The 17,633-nt window shown below is 38.8% G+C and overlaps 1 protein-coding gene across 1 annotated transcript in view; it reads right to left on the bottom strand.

Moving 5' to 3' along the window:
• Positions 1–5,242, bottom strand: part of TMTC2 (transmembrane O-mannosyltransferase targeting cadherins 2) — a 453,316-nt gene extending 448,074 nt beyond the window's left edge. The window contains exon 1 of the mRNA XM_030939608.1: positions 4,491–5,242. Coding sequence (XP_030795468.1) covers positions 4,491–4,573 — 83 coding nt within the window. The 5' untranslated portion in view covers positions 4,574–5,242. The remainder of the gene's footprint in view (positions 1–4,490) is intronic.
• Positions 5,243–17,633: the final 12,391 nt, after the last annotated feature.

Genomic DNA, 17,633 nt, shown 5'->3' with positions numbered 1-17,633 from the left:
AATTCAGTATTAACCATAGGGGCACTAAGTGCAGATGACAAAACAACAGCCCATAGAATCACCAATGTAAACGTAATAATCGTGCATGTATGTGTGTGTATGTGTGTATATGAAAACAACTAAGAAACAGATGGCAATTTTCCCTGTGGCATCTGCACATGTCCATTCAATGCCTGTATGTGGGTCAATTACTATGATAAACATCACGTGACAGGCTCAATGGAGGTAAAGCGGTTCACACTGACTTCACCTAATTTTAACTTACTGATGAGATATACTTATTCAAAAGAGCAAAATGAACTTTTTCCAAATAGGTCTGTTTAAACAATCCAAACATAGCTAGAAAATAAAACGCTACCTAAAATAATTTACAAACTCTATCTTGTATTCCAGTGAAAACTGGGAAGGAAACTGAAGAGTAAGACCATACTTCTGTATACAGTGGCTTCTTATAATAATAACTTGGTAAGACAACCATTGATACAAAGAGAGCTTCTCCCTTACTTAATTATATAGTAATTCTTTCTAAACATGCTTTTTACTAAATACCAGGCCTGCCTTCAGTAGTTACACATACTGGAATCTTAAGATAACAACCTCAGATTGGTCAAAGACAAGTCTCTTAGAGAGAACTTTTTAAAGATAAGTTAACAGAGTGATTATTTCACGAGGGATTCCTATCATCCCAGGTCAAAAAACCCAAACTAACAGTAATATTAAAGGATCAAGCGGAAATAATAGTTGAGTATCTTTAGAAAGAACGCAGGTTTTTAAAAAATGTTAATATGCCTTAAATTCCATTCCTTCATTTTAAATATTAGTAATCAAAATCATTATAAAGAAAAATTTAACTAATATGTTTATAAAAACTGAGATTTCCACTTATACCCAAATGAAAAGCTAACTAGGAGTGAATTATGAAGAGCTTGATGTAGTTTTAACTCCATAGTAGAAACTTCTGCTGTGTAGTTGTTTCTCCAAGTTTCTAAAAATTACTGCACAGTGGAATAGCTAAGAGACCTACAGGTAACATTAATGATTCTGGTTGGGTTTAACAAATGCAAAATGCCCAATAAGAAAATAAATTTTCAGAGGAGTCACAAATATATTTTCTACTTCCAAACCTGCAAAGTGTCTTTCTTTGCAAACTAATAAATTATTTTACTCATATGAGAATTTAAAGCATGTAAAAGCTGCATTATCTTATTTCCTTGTCTATGTATAAAAAGGACATGTCACCAATTAGAAGATATGTGCTAAGTGAAATCAGACTTCTAAAATTTAGAACAGTTATGGTTTGTTTACCTTTGTCTGCTTTGAAGTAAACGGACTCCTCCTATCTCCATAAGAAACTCTAACAGTATTATTAAAAAGGATAAGAAAAAAATGATGCCATGTCATCCTCAACAAATGCGTAAGAAACCAAAGAATTTTGGGTCAGCAAGTTTTACCACTGACCTAAACACCAAATTTCTCCAGAAAATAAGAGAAAATCCTTTAAAGAATTACATACAACATAACTTAAAATTTGGCAAAGACTGCATATTTTTAATTTCAATTTTCCTCTAACCACAACTTAAGACTCAATATTAGATTGAAAGCAAGGGGAGGGAGGATGAAGCTGAAACCACATACCCTTTTTCATCATATACTGTGAATTCTTCTCTTCCACTGTTTGTTTCATCACATCAGAGGCATATTCTTAAATTTAGCACAGAAGCACTTGTAAAATATTAAATTTTACCATAGAGAAATTGATTGTGCTATAAGAAAGTTTCATGTTACCATTTAATTTCAACCAAGCTACATCAAACATGGAAAGAAATTATATATAGTTTATAAAGTAAATGATCACTATATTTATAAGAAATGATAACTTTGAGAAATACCACAGCAATAATGATTTAGTTAAGCAAGTCAGGAATAACAGCCATCTCCCTTGAGTGCTTCTCCCTTCACTTCCGGCACTGGCCTCTCCTTACAGAACTGTATTTCACAAAAGTTCCTGGGGGGCAGCAGAATCCACAGGTCTAGTTTATGCAATGTTTTAAACATGAATCTTTGCATCTGAAATGGAGTAGTGGAAATAAACAAATTATCATCATCCTACAGTTTATACTTGGCTCCCCAGCTCTCCTCCCCCTTCACACACCAGTGAGTTACAGTAGTTAGACAGAAAATATGTCAGAAAAGAAACAATTTATAGTGTAACTTTGCAATGAATCATTTGAACAGCAAATAAGTTCAGTGCTCCTATTTATGTGTCTCATAATTTCTAAGATACATAAAACCTAAGTTTGCTACTCTTAAGATTTCACATTCTAAGAATATGTGATGGCATATGCAGTTATGCTAAGAAATCAGTGTAAAATACACTTTTCAAATTGTAGCAAAGTATAATTCACACTTATAGGACCTCAACATTATATCAATATATACTATCTAGACTTCATATTGAGCATGCTATCAATAAAATGATATGGGCAAATAATCATACTAAATTCACCTATGTAGCTACAAGATAGAAGTCATGAATTTTAACACTCCATTAGACCTATTGCATCTGAAAAACTTACACCATCAAAGCACAACTAATTTATCATCACACTCACACCATTCTTCCAAGTTACAAAGTCCAGTGCTAACACTTCTGATGACTCAAGAGCACAGAACAATTATACCTACAGAAAAAATGCACATCCAAATTTAGCTTTAATTTTTAAATAATGGTTACTTCTGATATGTACTTTCTTAAGGATTAGACAGCAATTATCAAGGGCATACAATAGGAATATTTGATTTATCACAGTGTTCTACAACAGGTTACAGTATTATAGTAAGTTTCTTTTTTTAAATAAGCTCTATATTCTCGGTTTAAAAGCTTCCTATCCAAACCGCCCCCAACAGAGCCAGTAACTGCCCACACTGACCTAAGCTGGTTTTAGTAAAAAGTCACCCATCTTTGGAAACAAGGGCTTTTTCCACGAATATGCTAGAAATAGCAGGTGCACCATTACACAAAATTGGAGAGAACAGAAATTTACCTCACTCCTACAGACCATTTCTCAGAGCATGCTGTGTAGTTGCTAAAATCAGTATGCTGCATAAAAGTTAAGAAAAAATGTATGTCTAACAGTGGCTCCCTATCAACTAGCCTCTGATAGGCACTACATAAAATGCATTAAGACGGATCTGCTGGATGTTCTAGCAGCTATTATCAGGTGATTTCTTAACAGAGATGTGAAGATGCTTTTAGCAGGAGAATGGGAACACCAGAGAATACAGAGTGTGGCTAATTACGACCAGAAGAAGATTCTGCCTTCACCTCCCCTCACTGTCAACCACTTTCCTTAAGAGTTCACTCACTGCCTCGCCCTAACCCTGGGGATCCATTCACTTTCCACAGCCCAGAGAGGCTGCTGAAAAGCTGTCAAAGTAAATCTGTGCTCACTTTTTGGATGATTTAATTTCAATGGAGCATGAAACACCCCAGGACGGTTAATAAGTTTAGCCAGGCGTGCTGTTATCCCTAATATATTTTAATTATGCATCTGTTTTAATTGTAATCAGATTAAGGCACCGGAAGGACACAAATTGGAATTTTCCCTAATGGAAATAGGGGCTTTTCATCACTTTCTAAACACAAATAACGTTTAAAAGATAGGTAGAGACACCAAAACAATGGTGACGTTTTCCAGAAATCGATGCAGTATCTTTGACAACACAGTTCAGGTCTCACTAGCCACCCAAACTAACCTAAGTGCAGAAGACAACTTCAGTCTCTAGGGGCGTCTTCTTCTCCAATTAGTACAAAAGAACCACTAACATCTAATGTACAACTCCCAAACAGAAATGAAAGCCGAGGCTTTTTTAAAGTGCTGCCCAATGGATTGGTGAAGGAGGCTAGGGAGGTGGGAGAGACCATCAGCAGCACTATTATGGCTCAAAGTAAAAGTCTGTACACGTTAAAAGGTAAAGTTACAGCAGAGAACGATCTCTCTTTTCACAATTTTGGCAACTATCAAATGTGTGTTTTAACTTCGGGAAATAAAAGTGTCCCACCAAAAAAAAGAAACGGAACAGGGAGGATCTATCAGGGATCGAGGAGCGGCTTCCTCCCAACCCAGACGTAAAATTACTTAATGTGCTTTTGTTGCATCAAGGAATACCTAAGACTTTTTAATTTAATACGCTCATTAAACAGTTTCCCAAATTGCCGGGATTTCCGCTAAGAAACTCAAGCGTCTGCCAACAGCCGAGAAGCAAGGGCGAGAACCTGCTGCAAACTAGGAGCGGAAACTCCCTCGGCCCGCCCAGCGCGCTCACGTCCCGGGTGTTTGATTTAGGTGTTAATGTTTACGTGTTGCCTAAACCATCAGGTGCTGAACCAATTCCTCCGAGACGCACTTCGAGCCTTAAAGCGGGAAGCTTCAGAGCCACCGCGGAGTATGCCCCCTGCAGCCCGTCGCCCCTTCCTCTCGGCCCCTTACCTGTCATCATAGCAGAAATCCGCACTCAGGGTGTTGAGATACAAGGCGAGCCCCAGAGCGCTGCTCACCAACTCTGCAATCATCTCTCCACCGCCTTCCCTCCGGCTCGGCTCCCAGCGCGAGGGCAGCAGCGGCAACAAAAAACAGAAGCATCAATCCCCACCTTCCGCCGCCTTCTCCTCCCAGCTTCACTTTTCCGTCGCTTCCCCACCCTCCCTCCCTCGGGTCCTTCCAATCCACGACTCCTCTCCTCCTCCTCGCGCCCGGCTCCGCAGCTCCTGCGTCCTCCCCGGGTGCGGGCTCACACCACACTCCCCATGCCGGGCGCCCGCAAGCGGCGAGCGGTGTTTGGGCTCCGCGTCCCCCGGCGGAAGCGCAGGGCTGGTCTTTCGCGCGGGTCGCGGTTCCCACCCTAACCCATGGCAGTTTGGGGCGTCCTAGGTGAGGAGTGGGACTCGGAGGAGGTGGAAGGGTGCGGGATGGGGACAGAGGGACCGGACCGAGCCGGGCTCTGGGACCAGCTGGAGGAAGAGAGAGAAAGAGGCGCGGGTGGGAGGGACAAGGCGAACCGCCTCCCCTCGCCGCCTCCCGGGTGCACTGCTCCGGTGTCGCTCGGGCGGACTCCGGCCGCCAAGGCGGCTGCTGCACATTCACTATTTATTAGCTCCCTCCCGGCCCCAGCCCCAGCTCCCTTCTCCAATGAAGTGAGAAGCGGTGGCTGGAGACTCCAGAAGCTCCCGCGTGGGGTTCTCGACGCGGCCCCCCGCGCCTGCGTGACCAACCCTCCATCCCGGTTTGGCCCAGCCCCTTTCTCCACCCAGATCCTCCCGGAAGGCTCCTCCCACCCTGCCCCTCGGGCTGGAGGCTCCACCCACACTCCCTAGCCTGGAGGCTCCTCCTACCAGCCTCCCGCCCTCTTGTTTCTTTCACCTTCGATTTCACTGTGGAAAGCCCCCGGGACCCAAGGGCGACGGCTGGAAGACAGCCCAAAGGAGTAGCTACAGTGCGCCTTGGGAGGGGAAGACGGGAGAAAGGAGGCCGAGGAGGAGGTGGTCGCTCGCCCCGCTGCTGCCTGGCAGCGCCTGGCACGACTGAATCTCAGCCACAGCGCTGTGTGTGCCAAGAGCTGCCAGGCGTAAGTCCGGTCAGCTGGAGAGACTTCTGAGACCCGGAGAGGAAGAACAGGTTTGGCGACTGCTGCAGCTTCGGTTGTCACACACACACGGGCGATCTCTCACGCACACAGTGTGTGAGACTAAATGGGGCGGGAGCAGGTACTATTGGAGAGCTTGGAGGCAACTTAGGAAGGAGAGATTTCAGCTCTTAGCCCACGGTTGGCCCCAATGTCAATGGAAAGACCTGTAGGGAGAGAAATGTTCCCTCCTTCAGTAAGGTTAAAAAGAAAGGACCCCAAAAAGGGAAAGAAAGACACACACACACACACACACACACACACACACACACATCCCGCAGCAACTGCCCGGGGACCCCTTCGTGGTTTCAGGGGGACTGTAGGGTTGACCCTGAGAACACAGGAGAGAAACCTCTAGTGCAAGGCGGTACAGTACTATGCTTAAATCAAGTAAGGCGGGAAGCTAATGCCCCTTCCTTTCCGCTCGGAGGCAGGACTGGATGGAAAACATCCAACATCATGAAATATGGTGTAGAATGGTCTGTGTAGAACAAGCTCTGGGTACTAAAGTTGCAAGACCAAAGAGGACCCAGGGCTGCCTGACACGCCTCCTCCCGGCTGGTTGCCTTTCTGGCCTGGCGAGTGGCTCGGGTGGACCGCGATGAACACTACTGCAGCGCCCCCTGCTGCATAGTAACCACAAGGTGTGGAAGAGAGGTCTGTTTTCCATGCGGGCCGACTGGTTCCAACCAAGAGCAGCACCTAACCAGCCAAACTCTCCGAAACTGAGAAATTGAGCCCCCTGGGTGTTTAGCAATGGCCTGAAAACAAAATGCCGTGGTTTGGGTATCTGTAGACCACAGCTACATATTTCCCTGATTTCACAAGGAAATCTGAGAAATCTGTATTGGATACACACAGATAAAATGATGAGTATTTATTAATATTATGCTGTCCACAGTAGCACATTTTTTTGTGCCCTGGACAAATATATGTAAACAAAAAAGGAATTATATCTTTACAGGTAGGAACTGATCTTTTACCCTTTTCCCCCATAACCTTTGCTCACTTGAAAATTTTGAAAATCATATCAGTTAGTCCATCATGATGCTCTGTGCCTCTCCAAAGCACTTACATGCCGAGATATATGTAGTATACATAAAATATGTATATGGTGTCCTAGAACACTGAAGAAAGAACACATACTGTGAAATCAGATGTTTAAGTTTGAGTGCGTACTCTGCTATTACTATTCGGGCAATCTTTGGCCAGTCACTCAACCTCTTTGTGACTCTGTTTTCTAATCTACAAAATAGTGATAATAATAGTACTTATGAGTACTGTTATTATGAGTATTAAATTAGTTAACATATGTAAAACACCTAAAAGGGACCAGGAAAATGCAATTGAAGTGTTAGCTAGTATATCATTATTACTATGCTTTCTAGCTTCCTCATTTCATTTCACTTGTTAATAAAAACCTGGACACTTACCTCCAAAACACATCCTACCACATCTTTGCTACTTGAGTCCACCCAGCTACCCTCATCTCCTGCATGGACAAATGCAGTAGTCCTCTAAGTGTTCCCCATACCTCTACCCCTGCAATGCCTCCCTTCCCCAATTTTAACTTTAGGTAGAAGTTTCCTTTGAAAACCTATACATTCCCAATTTTTAAATGTTCCACAACTTTCTGTTGTATTTTTAAATGTCCAACAACTTCCTGTTGTACAGCTAATAAAACTAATTCTTACCATGACCAGCCAAGCCTTCATTTAGCCCAGACTACCCCTCTTGCTTCACGTTGTGTTCATATGTGTACAACATAGACATCTTCTCAGGAATTAACCATTTTCTCTTCCTCCTGCATGAGGTGCTTCTCCTCAAACCTTCTCTAGCTCCTTTTCACCATTCAGGTCTTAGCTCAAATGCCATAACCTCAGAAATAAAGTAGGCTCTCCCCCATCAATCTCTATCCAACTACCATGTATTCATTTCTTCATAGTATGTATTAGTATCTGGAAGCACTACTGAATGGAAGCTCCACAAGGTCAGGGATCCTGTCAGTCTTGTTTTCCACATAAAACCCAGAGCCTATAACATCTGGACAAGAAGAAGAAACTTTAAAAAGATTGTTAATAAATGAACAAAATAAATGTGCTTAGGAGAAACTATGTAACAGCTGAAAAATCCACACATTTTCATCGCTGATTCATTGTTTGTTGTTAGTGTTAAAGATCATGAAGTATTAACCAAGGAGAGAAGAAGGGAGCAGGTTCACAATTTTTCAGCATGCATCAAGTCTGCAGGATTACCTGTCATGGGGAGTCACATGGACAGCTCTCTTCAGTTATCAAGAGGATTCAAAGATGTAAAAATATTAGAGAGCTTTGGGTTCCATATGCTAAAAGCTTAGAAGCCTTTTCCAGAGCTGTGTTCATTTTTAAGGCTCCAATAGTTTTATTTTAAATTTAATTTTATTTATTTATTTATTTATTATTATTTATTTATTTATTTATTTATTTATTTTGAGATAGAATCTCGCTCTGTCGCCCAGGCTGGAGTGCAGTGGCCCAGTCTTGGCTCACTGCAACCTCTGCCTCCCAGGCTCAAGCAATTCTCCTGCCTCAGCATCCCCAGTGGCTGGGATTGTAGGTTTGTGCCACCAAGTCTGACTAATTTTTGTATTTTTAATAGAAATGGGGTTTCACCATGTTGCCCACGCTGGTCTTGAACTCCTGACCTCAAGTGATCCACTTGCCTTGACCTCCCAAAGTGCTGGGATTACAGCTATGAGCCACCATGCCCAGCCATGGCTCCAATAGTTTTAAATAAATTTTATACACTCCTCCATCTCCTTTTCTCCTCTCCCCACCTCCCAATACCTCTGAATTGGAAGTCTAGGTGACTGGGAGATGTGCTGTAAAGTGGCACATCTTGCCTTCCCTGATAAATAGAAGGCTGAAAACCCAGCTGTGTTCGAGAAATCCAGTTGCTTTTAACAAATTTTTCTATTATAATTTAATGTAGGTTTCAGTATCCTTCCAGAGCATTAAGCCATGGTCTCTTTCAGATTGCTCTCCAAGGACTGAGAAGCAGCCAATTCCTGCATTTTCTACCTTCCTGGAACAACTTTAGGAGGAAAATCAGATTAAAGATGTCATCACTATTGTTGGAGATCATTTAAAATCTGAGGACATAGCTTTTTAGTTTATCAAGGTGTACTTATTCAATGTGAGATTGCAGCATCAGTTCTGAATATGTGTATGTTCTATTTAAAGCTACTGTTGCTCTCCACAGATGAAGGAAATTAGGATGGCTGGCTTGAATTTTCTACCTTAGACACAATACTGGCCAAAAACGCTCTAAGCCCTTATTTTCCTGAAGTAGGTTCCACACATATGCTACCTCACCACTTCCTCAATGAATTCCTTTTTATAGTAGCCCCGACCTACCCTGCATTTGTTCTGCAGTCCCAGTCCTTTGTTGTATAATTCATACCTTTGCAGTGCCAGTTCCTCAGGGTAAAGATTTCCTTATTTGCCTAAGACATTTTTAGTTTATTGTGCAATACTATCTTCCCTTTGGGTGTTGCATAAATATTAACTAAAAATCCACATCTGGTCCTGGTCGTCATTTCTATTTGTCCTAATATAACTTCTCTTTGAACAATTCATTTGGAAAGCGTGCCAAGGGTGAAATGTGGCACGACAATTCTCTTGCTGCACAGAACGCTTCTTAAAGTGCCTACAGATTTGGTTATTTATGAGCAGGAGATTTGCTCCTCTTCCTTGCTCTCTCAATTCTAAAATTGTACTGGGCCAAAATAATTACAATCTTCCATGTGTTTTCTGAAAAGGTATCCAAGTATCTCCTTCTAAAATCTTAACAGATTGACTAAGAAGCAGAAAAACACTAGCCCAGCAGGTGAAACTGCCTGTTTAGGGAGGTCAGAACAGAGCTCTCTGCTGGGGGGACTCATAAGCTCTGAGATTTACTCAGGAAATAACCCTGCAGGAGAAAAACAACATAGCATGGATGAAATGTGGGTCAGGGAGCTGAAACAGGCACATGGGTGGCTTGGTTAACTAATGACTGTAAGTGCATTGGCTACACATGTTACATTTAGATGCTTCCCAGCATACCATAAAGTGCTGCCCTGCAGACACTACAATGTATAACATCACTTTATCCCAAGACTTGTGATCCATTAGGAATATAAGTAGAACAGTGCAGGCACGAAACAGATCTTGTCACCTATATATCAAAACTGGGACTGTTAAGAGAACCAGCTGCTAGCAAAATAATGATCACTTTAAGAATCTCACAGTCTCCCCAGCTTCCAATTCTGAGAATGTGGGGGTGAGGGAGGAGACAAGGAGGTGGAGGAGGGTAGAAATAACATGTTAATAACAAGATATGAATAATTGCAGAGATATTGAGGCTAATGATAGAATTTAAAAATTCAAGAAAAGCAAGGACAGCCTCCTTTATAGAATCTGAATGCATTCACATGCACTGATATAAACAGTGATCAAGAATGCTCCAACAGCTTGAAAAATTGCACTGAATATCAGGAAACCAAGTTTTGATAAGCCTCGGATTTTTTAAGGAAGATTAATTTTGATGTGGACATTGGTTAAATTCACCAGCTATTCATGAATGTTGCCTTCATGTTCAACCCACATGAAACTTCTAAGCCAGTGTCGTCCAGCAGAACGTGCTGCAGAGGTGATTTTCTGTTGCACTGTTCTTTAGTTACATGTGGCCATTGAGCAATTGAAATGTGGCTACTATGACTGAGGAACTACATTTTTAATTTTGTTTAATTTCAATTAATTTAGTGACATGTGGCTAGTGGCCTAATTTATTAGCCAGAATAGCGTAAGCTGTCAGCTGACAAACACCACTTGTGTTTTCTGGTAAATTTCATGTAAAAGCCAGTTAGTTGTCAACATCCTCCCACGGCTCAAAGCTTTAGCCCTGAATCATTTGATATGAACTTCTGTGCTGCCCATGGGTGACCTGCTTTTATTTATAAAATAGCTACCAGCTATTGACCATTTTTCTAGATATTAGGCATTGTACCAAGCCCCTTACATTTATTATCTCATTTAATCCTTATAACAGCCCAGGGAGGTAGGTACCGTTACTATCTGTATTTTGCAGATAAGGAAAAGGAGACACAGAGAAGTTTAGTAAATTGCTCATGGTCTGAACAGCCTCTCAGTGGTGGTGCTAATATTTGAACTTATATTTTTATTCCAAAAGTCTGTGCTTCAACCACTACTCAGTAGTCTCATTCCTTATTTTTCCATTCAAAAGGCCTCATCCCACTTAGGATCTACCTCAGGAGAGGGAATTCCTGGGCACAGCCACGATGCTTTGGTTAAATTAATCTTTCTCCTCTTCGCGCCCTCAGATCATTTTGGATAGAATACTGTGGAAGCCCTTTTGGTCTACCACTTTTGCCTGATTTTTCCCCAATCTGGTGTAGAAACCTGCAAAGAGTATACACTTATGTATAACAGAAACCCTCCCCTATAAAATACACACACACACACATTTTTAATAACAAATATATTCAACTCATGCATATACATTTTTTCTAATACAATACACTGTATCCATTAGAAAAATAGGATAGGCTGGATGCAGTGGCTCACACCTGTAATCCCAGCACTTTGGGAGGCCAAGGCAGGCGGGTCATGAGGTCAGGAGTTTGAGATCAACCTGACCAACATAGTGAAACCCCATCTCTACTAAATTAAAAATTAGCCTGGCCTGGTGGCACACGCCTGTAATCCCAGCTACTCGGGAGGCTGAGACAGGAGAATCACTTGAACCTGTGAGGCAGAGGTTGCAGTGAGCCGAGATCACCCCACTGCACTCCAGCCTGGGAGACAGAGGGAGACTCCATCTCAAAAAAAAAAAAAAAAAAAAAAAAGTTAGGATAAATAACCTAACCCACACTCCAACACAATAATGAAAGTATTAATGTAAATTATAATTTGGAAAACCAAACACAAGATTTGCAGAAGTAAATATTATCATGTTAAAAATCCCACTACAAATTCACACCTTACATGTTTAATCCACTTATTATTCCTCTGAAATGACTAGAAAGTCTGTTTGCAATTCGACCTATTAATCTAGTAACAGGTGACAAAATCAATGTATTTAAAACTTTTGCAATAGGTTTAATGAAGTTCCTCATTAAAAATTATAATTCATATTATTACTTTAGTAATTATAAGTGAATTGCATATTTATAACCTTACATATAGACTTCCACTATCTTGTGTTTCTCTTTCCAAATGTCCTTCCTTTCATCTTTTTTGGTCCTTTCTAACCTGTTCTTTCAGTTTTCCATATTTTGCTCCTACAAAAGCATTTAAAACTTAATGCACAATACCACAAAGTCACCTTCATAAGTGTTGTAAAGATCTGTCCTGAGATATACAAACTAATAAAATAGATTGTCTGCAATGATTGATTTGAAGCAAAGACATTTATTTCTTGGCAGTCAGCTCCACAGAGTCAGTCCTTGGATTGAAGTGGACAAATGATGAAGAGAACGTTGAATCCATCAGTCCCAAGCTGAGCACAAATGGGAACCTATGTCAGAAGCGCTCATCCTCTACAACCCACTCCCTGCATTAATCACATGCCACTGCTAAGCTCGAAGGCTTGTCAATTTTTGTCCTTGGATATTCATTTGTTCCAGCACAATTTGTTAAAAATGTCTATTTTCTCCACTGAATTGCCTTTGCATCTTTGTCAATTGACATATATATATATATGTATATATGTATGTATATATGTGTGTTTGTGTGTAGGTCCATTTCTATGCATATATACTGTCTATTGATTATTTTGTCTATTTTTATGCCAATATAACACTGTCTTGATTACTGCACCTTTATAAGTGTTGAAGTTGGGTAGTATAATTTCTACAACTTTGTTCTTCCTTTTGAAAATTGTTCCCAAACCCTGTTTAATTATAATACTTAACATTTTATTTCCGTTTGCTATTATAAGTCCCTATAATTTGGCTCTTGTTTTCTTCTACCTCTTTTAAATTTATTTATATCTTGAGTATATTTATATATAGGTATGTGATTATGCGTATGTAGGCATTTAGGTATATGAATGTGATTATGTCTGTTCTCTGAGTTTCTTTGTACGAAAAAGTAGAATAAATATCTATGGCCTAAAATATCCATAGCAAAACGGGCTGGGTAGGATTAAAATATGTGAGTGTCATCCCTTCTCATCGATTTTCTTAAAATATTTGTTCCACATGTATTTATCTTTATATTCAAAATTAGGAATTTATGATATGTATTAAAAGCAATATAACATTTTAATTTATCTGAAATTATCACTCACATCTGTACTGTCACATGGACAGCACTAGTCACCAGCATTCACAAGTGATAAGTGATTTTAATGGATATAGTTACAAGTTTCTAGTACTTAAAAATTTTTTTCTTCTCTCTCTTTCTCTATCTCTTGCATATTAATGCCTACAAAATATTTTTCATTTTTCTGTCATTTATGTTCTATCTTCAGTTTTACTTTTGTGATGTTTCAGAACCAGACAGTATCTTTGGAAACATATCAGTGTTTAAACTTTGGATATAAATCACTGATGCTCAACAAATATCATATACCATGTGTTCTAGTCAGTTTTAACATTTCAGCTGACAGCAACTACAGACTTTAGTCTCAGGGTTAGTGGCAGGGCCAGTACTTACAGGGCCATGTACTTACAGGGGCATACTTCAGAATAGCTAGTGGAGATAGGCTGATTCTGACCCAGAGTAGTTTTGAGTTGCAATTCAAGGGATCGATCATTTTTACACTTTGCCACTCATAAAAGGATTTACATATGCACCATATATCTAATTAATTCCAGTGGTGACTTGGTGTCTCCAATAGATCAATTGACCCATCCTTTAACCTGGCTTTAGGTACATGTGTCAATATCTGCCCAAATAATTCTACTTAAAGCTAAGCACTCAGGCTGCCCACATGTAGACCTTGTTTGAACGCAATGTCTTTTCTAATCTCCTCTTCATCTCCTTCACAGTCTCTCCTACCCACTGCTAAAACAAGTCAGAGTTCTGAAGTAAGAATGCAAAAGGAAAGGTCTTTATATGTGTTCAGCATTTACTCTGCACAGGCACCATGTCAGGTACTTTAAATATGAATATAACTTAATTTTCACAATAGAGAATTGATAGTATTGCTCAGATTGATATTATTGTTTTTTCAAAAATGACAAAATTGAAAGTCAAGAATATTATGTAACTTGACTGCACAATGACCAAACTATGACCCAGGATTCTATATTATGTCTGCCTGTTCCAAAAGCCTTTATATTACAGTGTCCATCTTATTAACAGCATTGAGAACCATTTTTAGGATAGGGTAATTTAAGACTTGATATGGTAGCTTTCTCCTTCTTTAAGCCCTTTGTAATATAGTGAGGGAACAGCTTTTGGGAGAATGTCAACAGTCGTCTTCTTTGCTCTGGTGAGCTTTTTGTAAGAAAATGGAATGGAAGTAGATAGACCTGTGTACCATACAAACACAATCATGTTTAAATTTTGCATAAACAAAAATGAAGGCAAAATCTAGAGTTTAGGCAGGATATAAAGAATTTGGAATAGAAAAGATAGACATACTAGTGGTAGCAAATTCCTGTAGAGAACACTAAGAAGCTAAGATTCAGCTAGGGAATGGACTACTACTGTTAGAAGTCTTATCTCACAAACTAATATTCAGAGCCAACTGGGAGATGACACCATTACGTGCAGAGAGGCATCAAGGAATACCTTATCAAACTATTTTGTAGACAGAATAAAATTAGCCTTTTACCTTGAGGTCAGATGCAGAGATTAAAGAATGCAATGTATACACAAAGATGTAGCAATTACATTTTCTGTCACTTCATCTTATTAAAATTTCTAATTAAGAATTATGTTTTATAACAGTAACACTAGATAACAGAGAAGTAAAAAAAAAAAAAAAAAAAAAAAAAAAAAAAGGCTAGTCATTCCTGGAAAGTTTTTGAAGATTCTGGAAACAATTATTTAGTAAAAACAACTTAAACCAAAAATTCATAACAATGGGAATAGGTACATATGCAGAATTCTAGAAATACAGACTATTAAAGGATCATTCATTAAAAATGACAACTGGAAGTGTTGCCAGGGGTCTGAAAGGAGGGGAAATGAGGGGGTGCTATCAATGAGTGTAGAATTTCAGTCATACAGGAAGGAAAAACTCCTAGAGATCTGCTGTGTAACAATGTGTATATTAGTTAACAATTCTATATAGTATGCTTTAAACTTTGTTAAGAAGGTGGATTTCATGTTATGTGTTATTTTTGCTACTGCAATAAAAAAAGTGATTCTAGGAAATCACTTTAGGTGACTATGAATAAGTACTGGCAGAGCACACACGTCATTTCATTATCAGTTTTTTAGATGTCATTGGACTTAAGTATCAATATTTTTGTGTATTTTTTAGTTACGCTACTAAATATATTTTAAAATATACAGTACAGCTTATGTCTGTAATGCCAACCCTTATTTCAATAAGCTGACTATTGGGAGAATAATTTAAATGAAGTAGGAGCATGTTTTTAAAGGATGACTGATGTGTTGGCTCTTATCTAAAGGATATAAGCAGGAAATAATATTAAACTACAGTTAAAAATGAAAGTGTTTTCCTGAATATCAGCAAAATAAATTCTTCCACCTAAATGATTTCCTAGGAGAGGTCATTTCCTAGTTTAGATCAATCAGGGGAGCTAAAATATGCTTTAAAATAGGATCTTTTTTAGGTAAAACATCAATACAAATTATTTTGATTTCCTATGATTCACTTGTTACCACTTATAAAGTGCAGACCCCCAAGTCTAAATGACTGCGTGGCTCCTTGATTATGAGTCTGTTGTGTCGAATAAAGACAAAGTTGTTGATCTGGAATTTTAAAAGCCAGTAAGAACAAGCAAATGCTGCATTTAGCTTGCCTGCCACTTGAAGCTTCATATTCCAGATCTAAAACTTTCTTTGAAATCTTGTACAATGTCAGTAAAAATATATCTCATATTGGAGATATATTTTATACTGGATACTAAAAGTGATACACAATTTCAGTCATTCTGCACTGACACAAAAACTACCCATATTAATGTAATTGCAGAGTCACAGGGCCCCATTTTGACTCATAGGAAATAGCAGTTTCAAGAGTCTTAATAGGTATGATAAATATTTTCCAAAAGTGATTTTATATATCCTTTCACCTGATATTAAGAATGAAAACTTGTATAATGTTTTAATGCCAAATTTACCCATATACATTGCATCAAAATGTCATCATAGTAAAAGTTAAAATTAGCTTTCACCAGTATGTTGGACCTATGGATTAAACCAATAATAAATAATTTCCCTATCAATCCCATATGAACACTTAAAAAATATTTGCCCTCTCATGGAACTGTTTTAGTATTGTTCAGCCAATGTCTTCCTGAGCTTCACTCACCTATAATAATTAATTCCCTTTCTATATAGAGTCAACCTCAACCAAAACCAGAAACAGTTTTCACCAGAGCCTAAAATCTGCACCATCAGCAAGTGGAGGGGACCAGGGGTGCATATGCTTCCTGTTTCACCCCCATCGTTTGCCTACTGAATCATTGCTTTCCTTTCACCCTAGTTGTATGGAGCGAATCTATGTATACATCTAGACATCTGCTTTGGTTTTCTCTAATTATTTCAAAGCCATCTGGATATAGAGCTTTTCCCTGCACCCAAGCCCACTTGGCTGGGACCCTGACATTCTGCCTAGCTTTGACAGGCTTGTCTATGGAGGTAGAGCTCTGTTACCTGAATCCTCCCACTACTCAAGGAGGTTCTGCTGTATATCACTTCAAACCACAGTTCCATCATCTCTTTACTTCTAGTACAGCCTGATGCCTATGGGCTCCTTTGGCTGTATTCCCACCCAGCAGATTGAATCTCTTTGGATAGCCATACCTGCTGGAATCAGCCCAACTTCATCACACATCTTTGGACTCTGTATGCTGGACTGCAAGAGTTCCCTCGTGAAGTCACCCAACAGCTGGGGTAGGTTTTCCTTCCACAGTAACTATTTTTTCAGCACCTTCAACCACATTGTACTGCTTAGGTCCCAATTTGCCTTTCTTCTTTATATGTTCCCCATTCGTGATTCTGTCTGTACTTGCAAATTTAGTATGCTATTCTCAACTGTTGCACATGGCAGCTGAAGGACATTCTTTTAACTTTGTATTTGTACGTCTAGTAATAAAATGTGTGATACTGATTCTTTACATTGGCAACCACATGGACCTTGAATAGTAGAGCTATAAATTGATTCATTTTAATAAAATTATTTAATAAGATTTAAGTAATTTTTAAGTACTTATGTTTAATAATTATAATTTGAATTCTACCTTTTAATGAATATTTGAGAAGACATAATTTTGTTTGATAACAAAATAATTAAAATATTTCTATTTTACATTTGTTATTGAAAATATATTCAAATTCTGTAGACTTTGAATATAATTACATATTTAGTTCTTTAGATCATTAATGTTATAAGAAAACAAATCACATATGTAAAAGTCTTGATTTCAAAAACCTATTTAATGAGTTTGCTGAAATGAATGAAGAAAATAAATTTTATAGAAAACATCTAATAATATATTTATTATGGTTGCTAATTATATAAGTTATCAAGACATCAAAGACATCATTAGCCCATAACATATAATAATATATTTATTATGGTTGTTAATTGTATAATTAATCAAGACATTATTTGCCCATCAACTAAATACCCAACACAAACAATAGTCGTTAAAGTCATTCAGCTTTGGTATTTTGCCAAATTTAAGTCATGTAAAACACACAGATTTACACATATTTTCTGATTTTGTTTGATTTGCTCTGAAAGTATATTTGTCACAGTAA

Source organism: Rhinopithecus roxellana, chromosome 10 (assembly GCF_007565055.1).
Source record: "Rhinopithecus roxellana isolate Shanxi Qingling chromosome 10, ASM756505v1, whole genome shotgun sequence".
Lineage (NCBI taxonomy): Eukaryota > Metazoa > Chordata > Mammalia > Primates > Cercopithecidae > Rhinopithecus > Rhinopithecus roxellana.
Note: the sequence above shows the minus strand (reverse complement) of the source record. Positions and strands in the feature narration are given on the sequence as shown.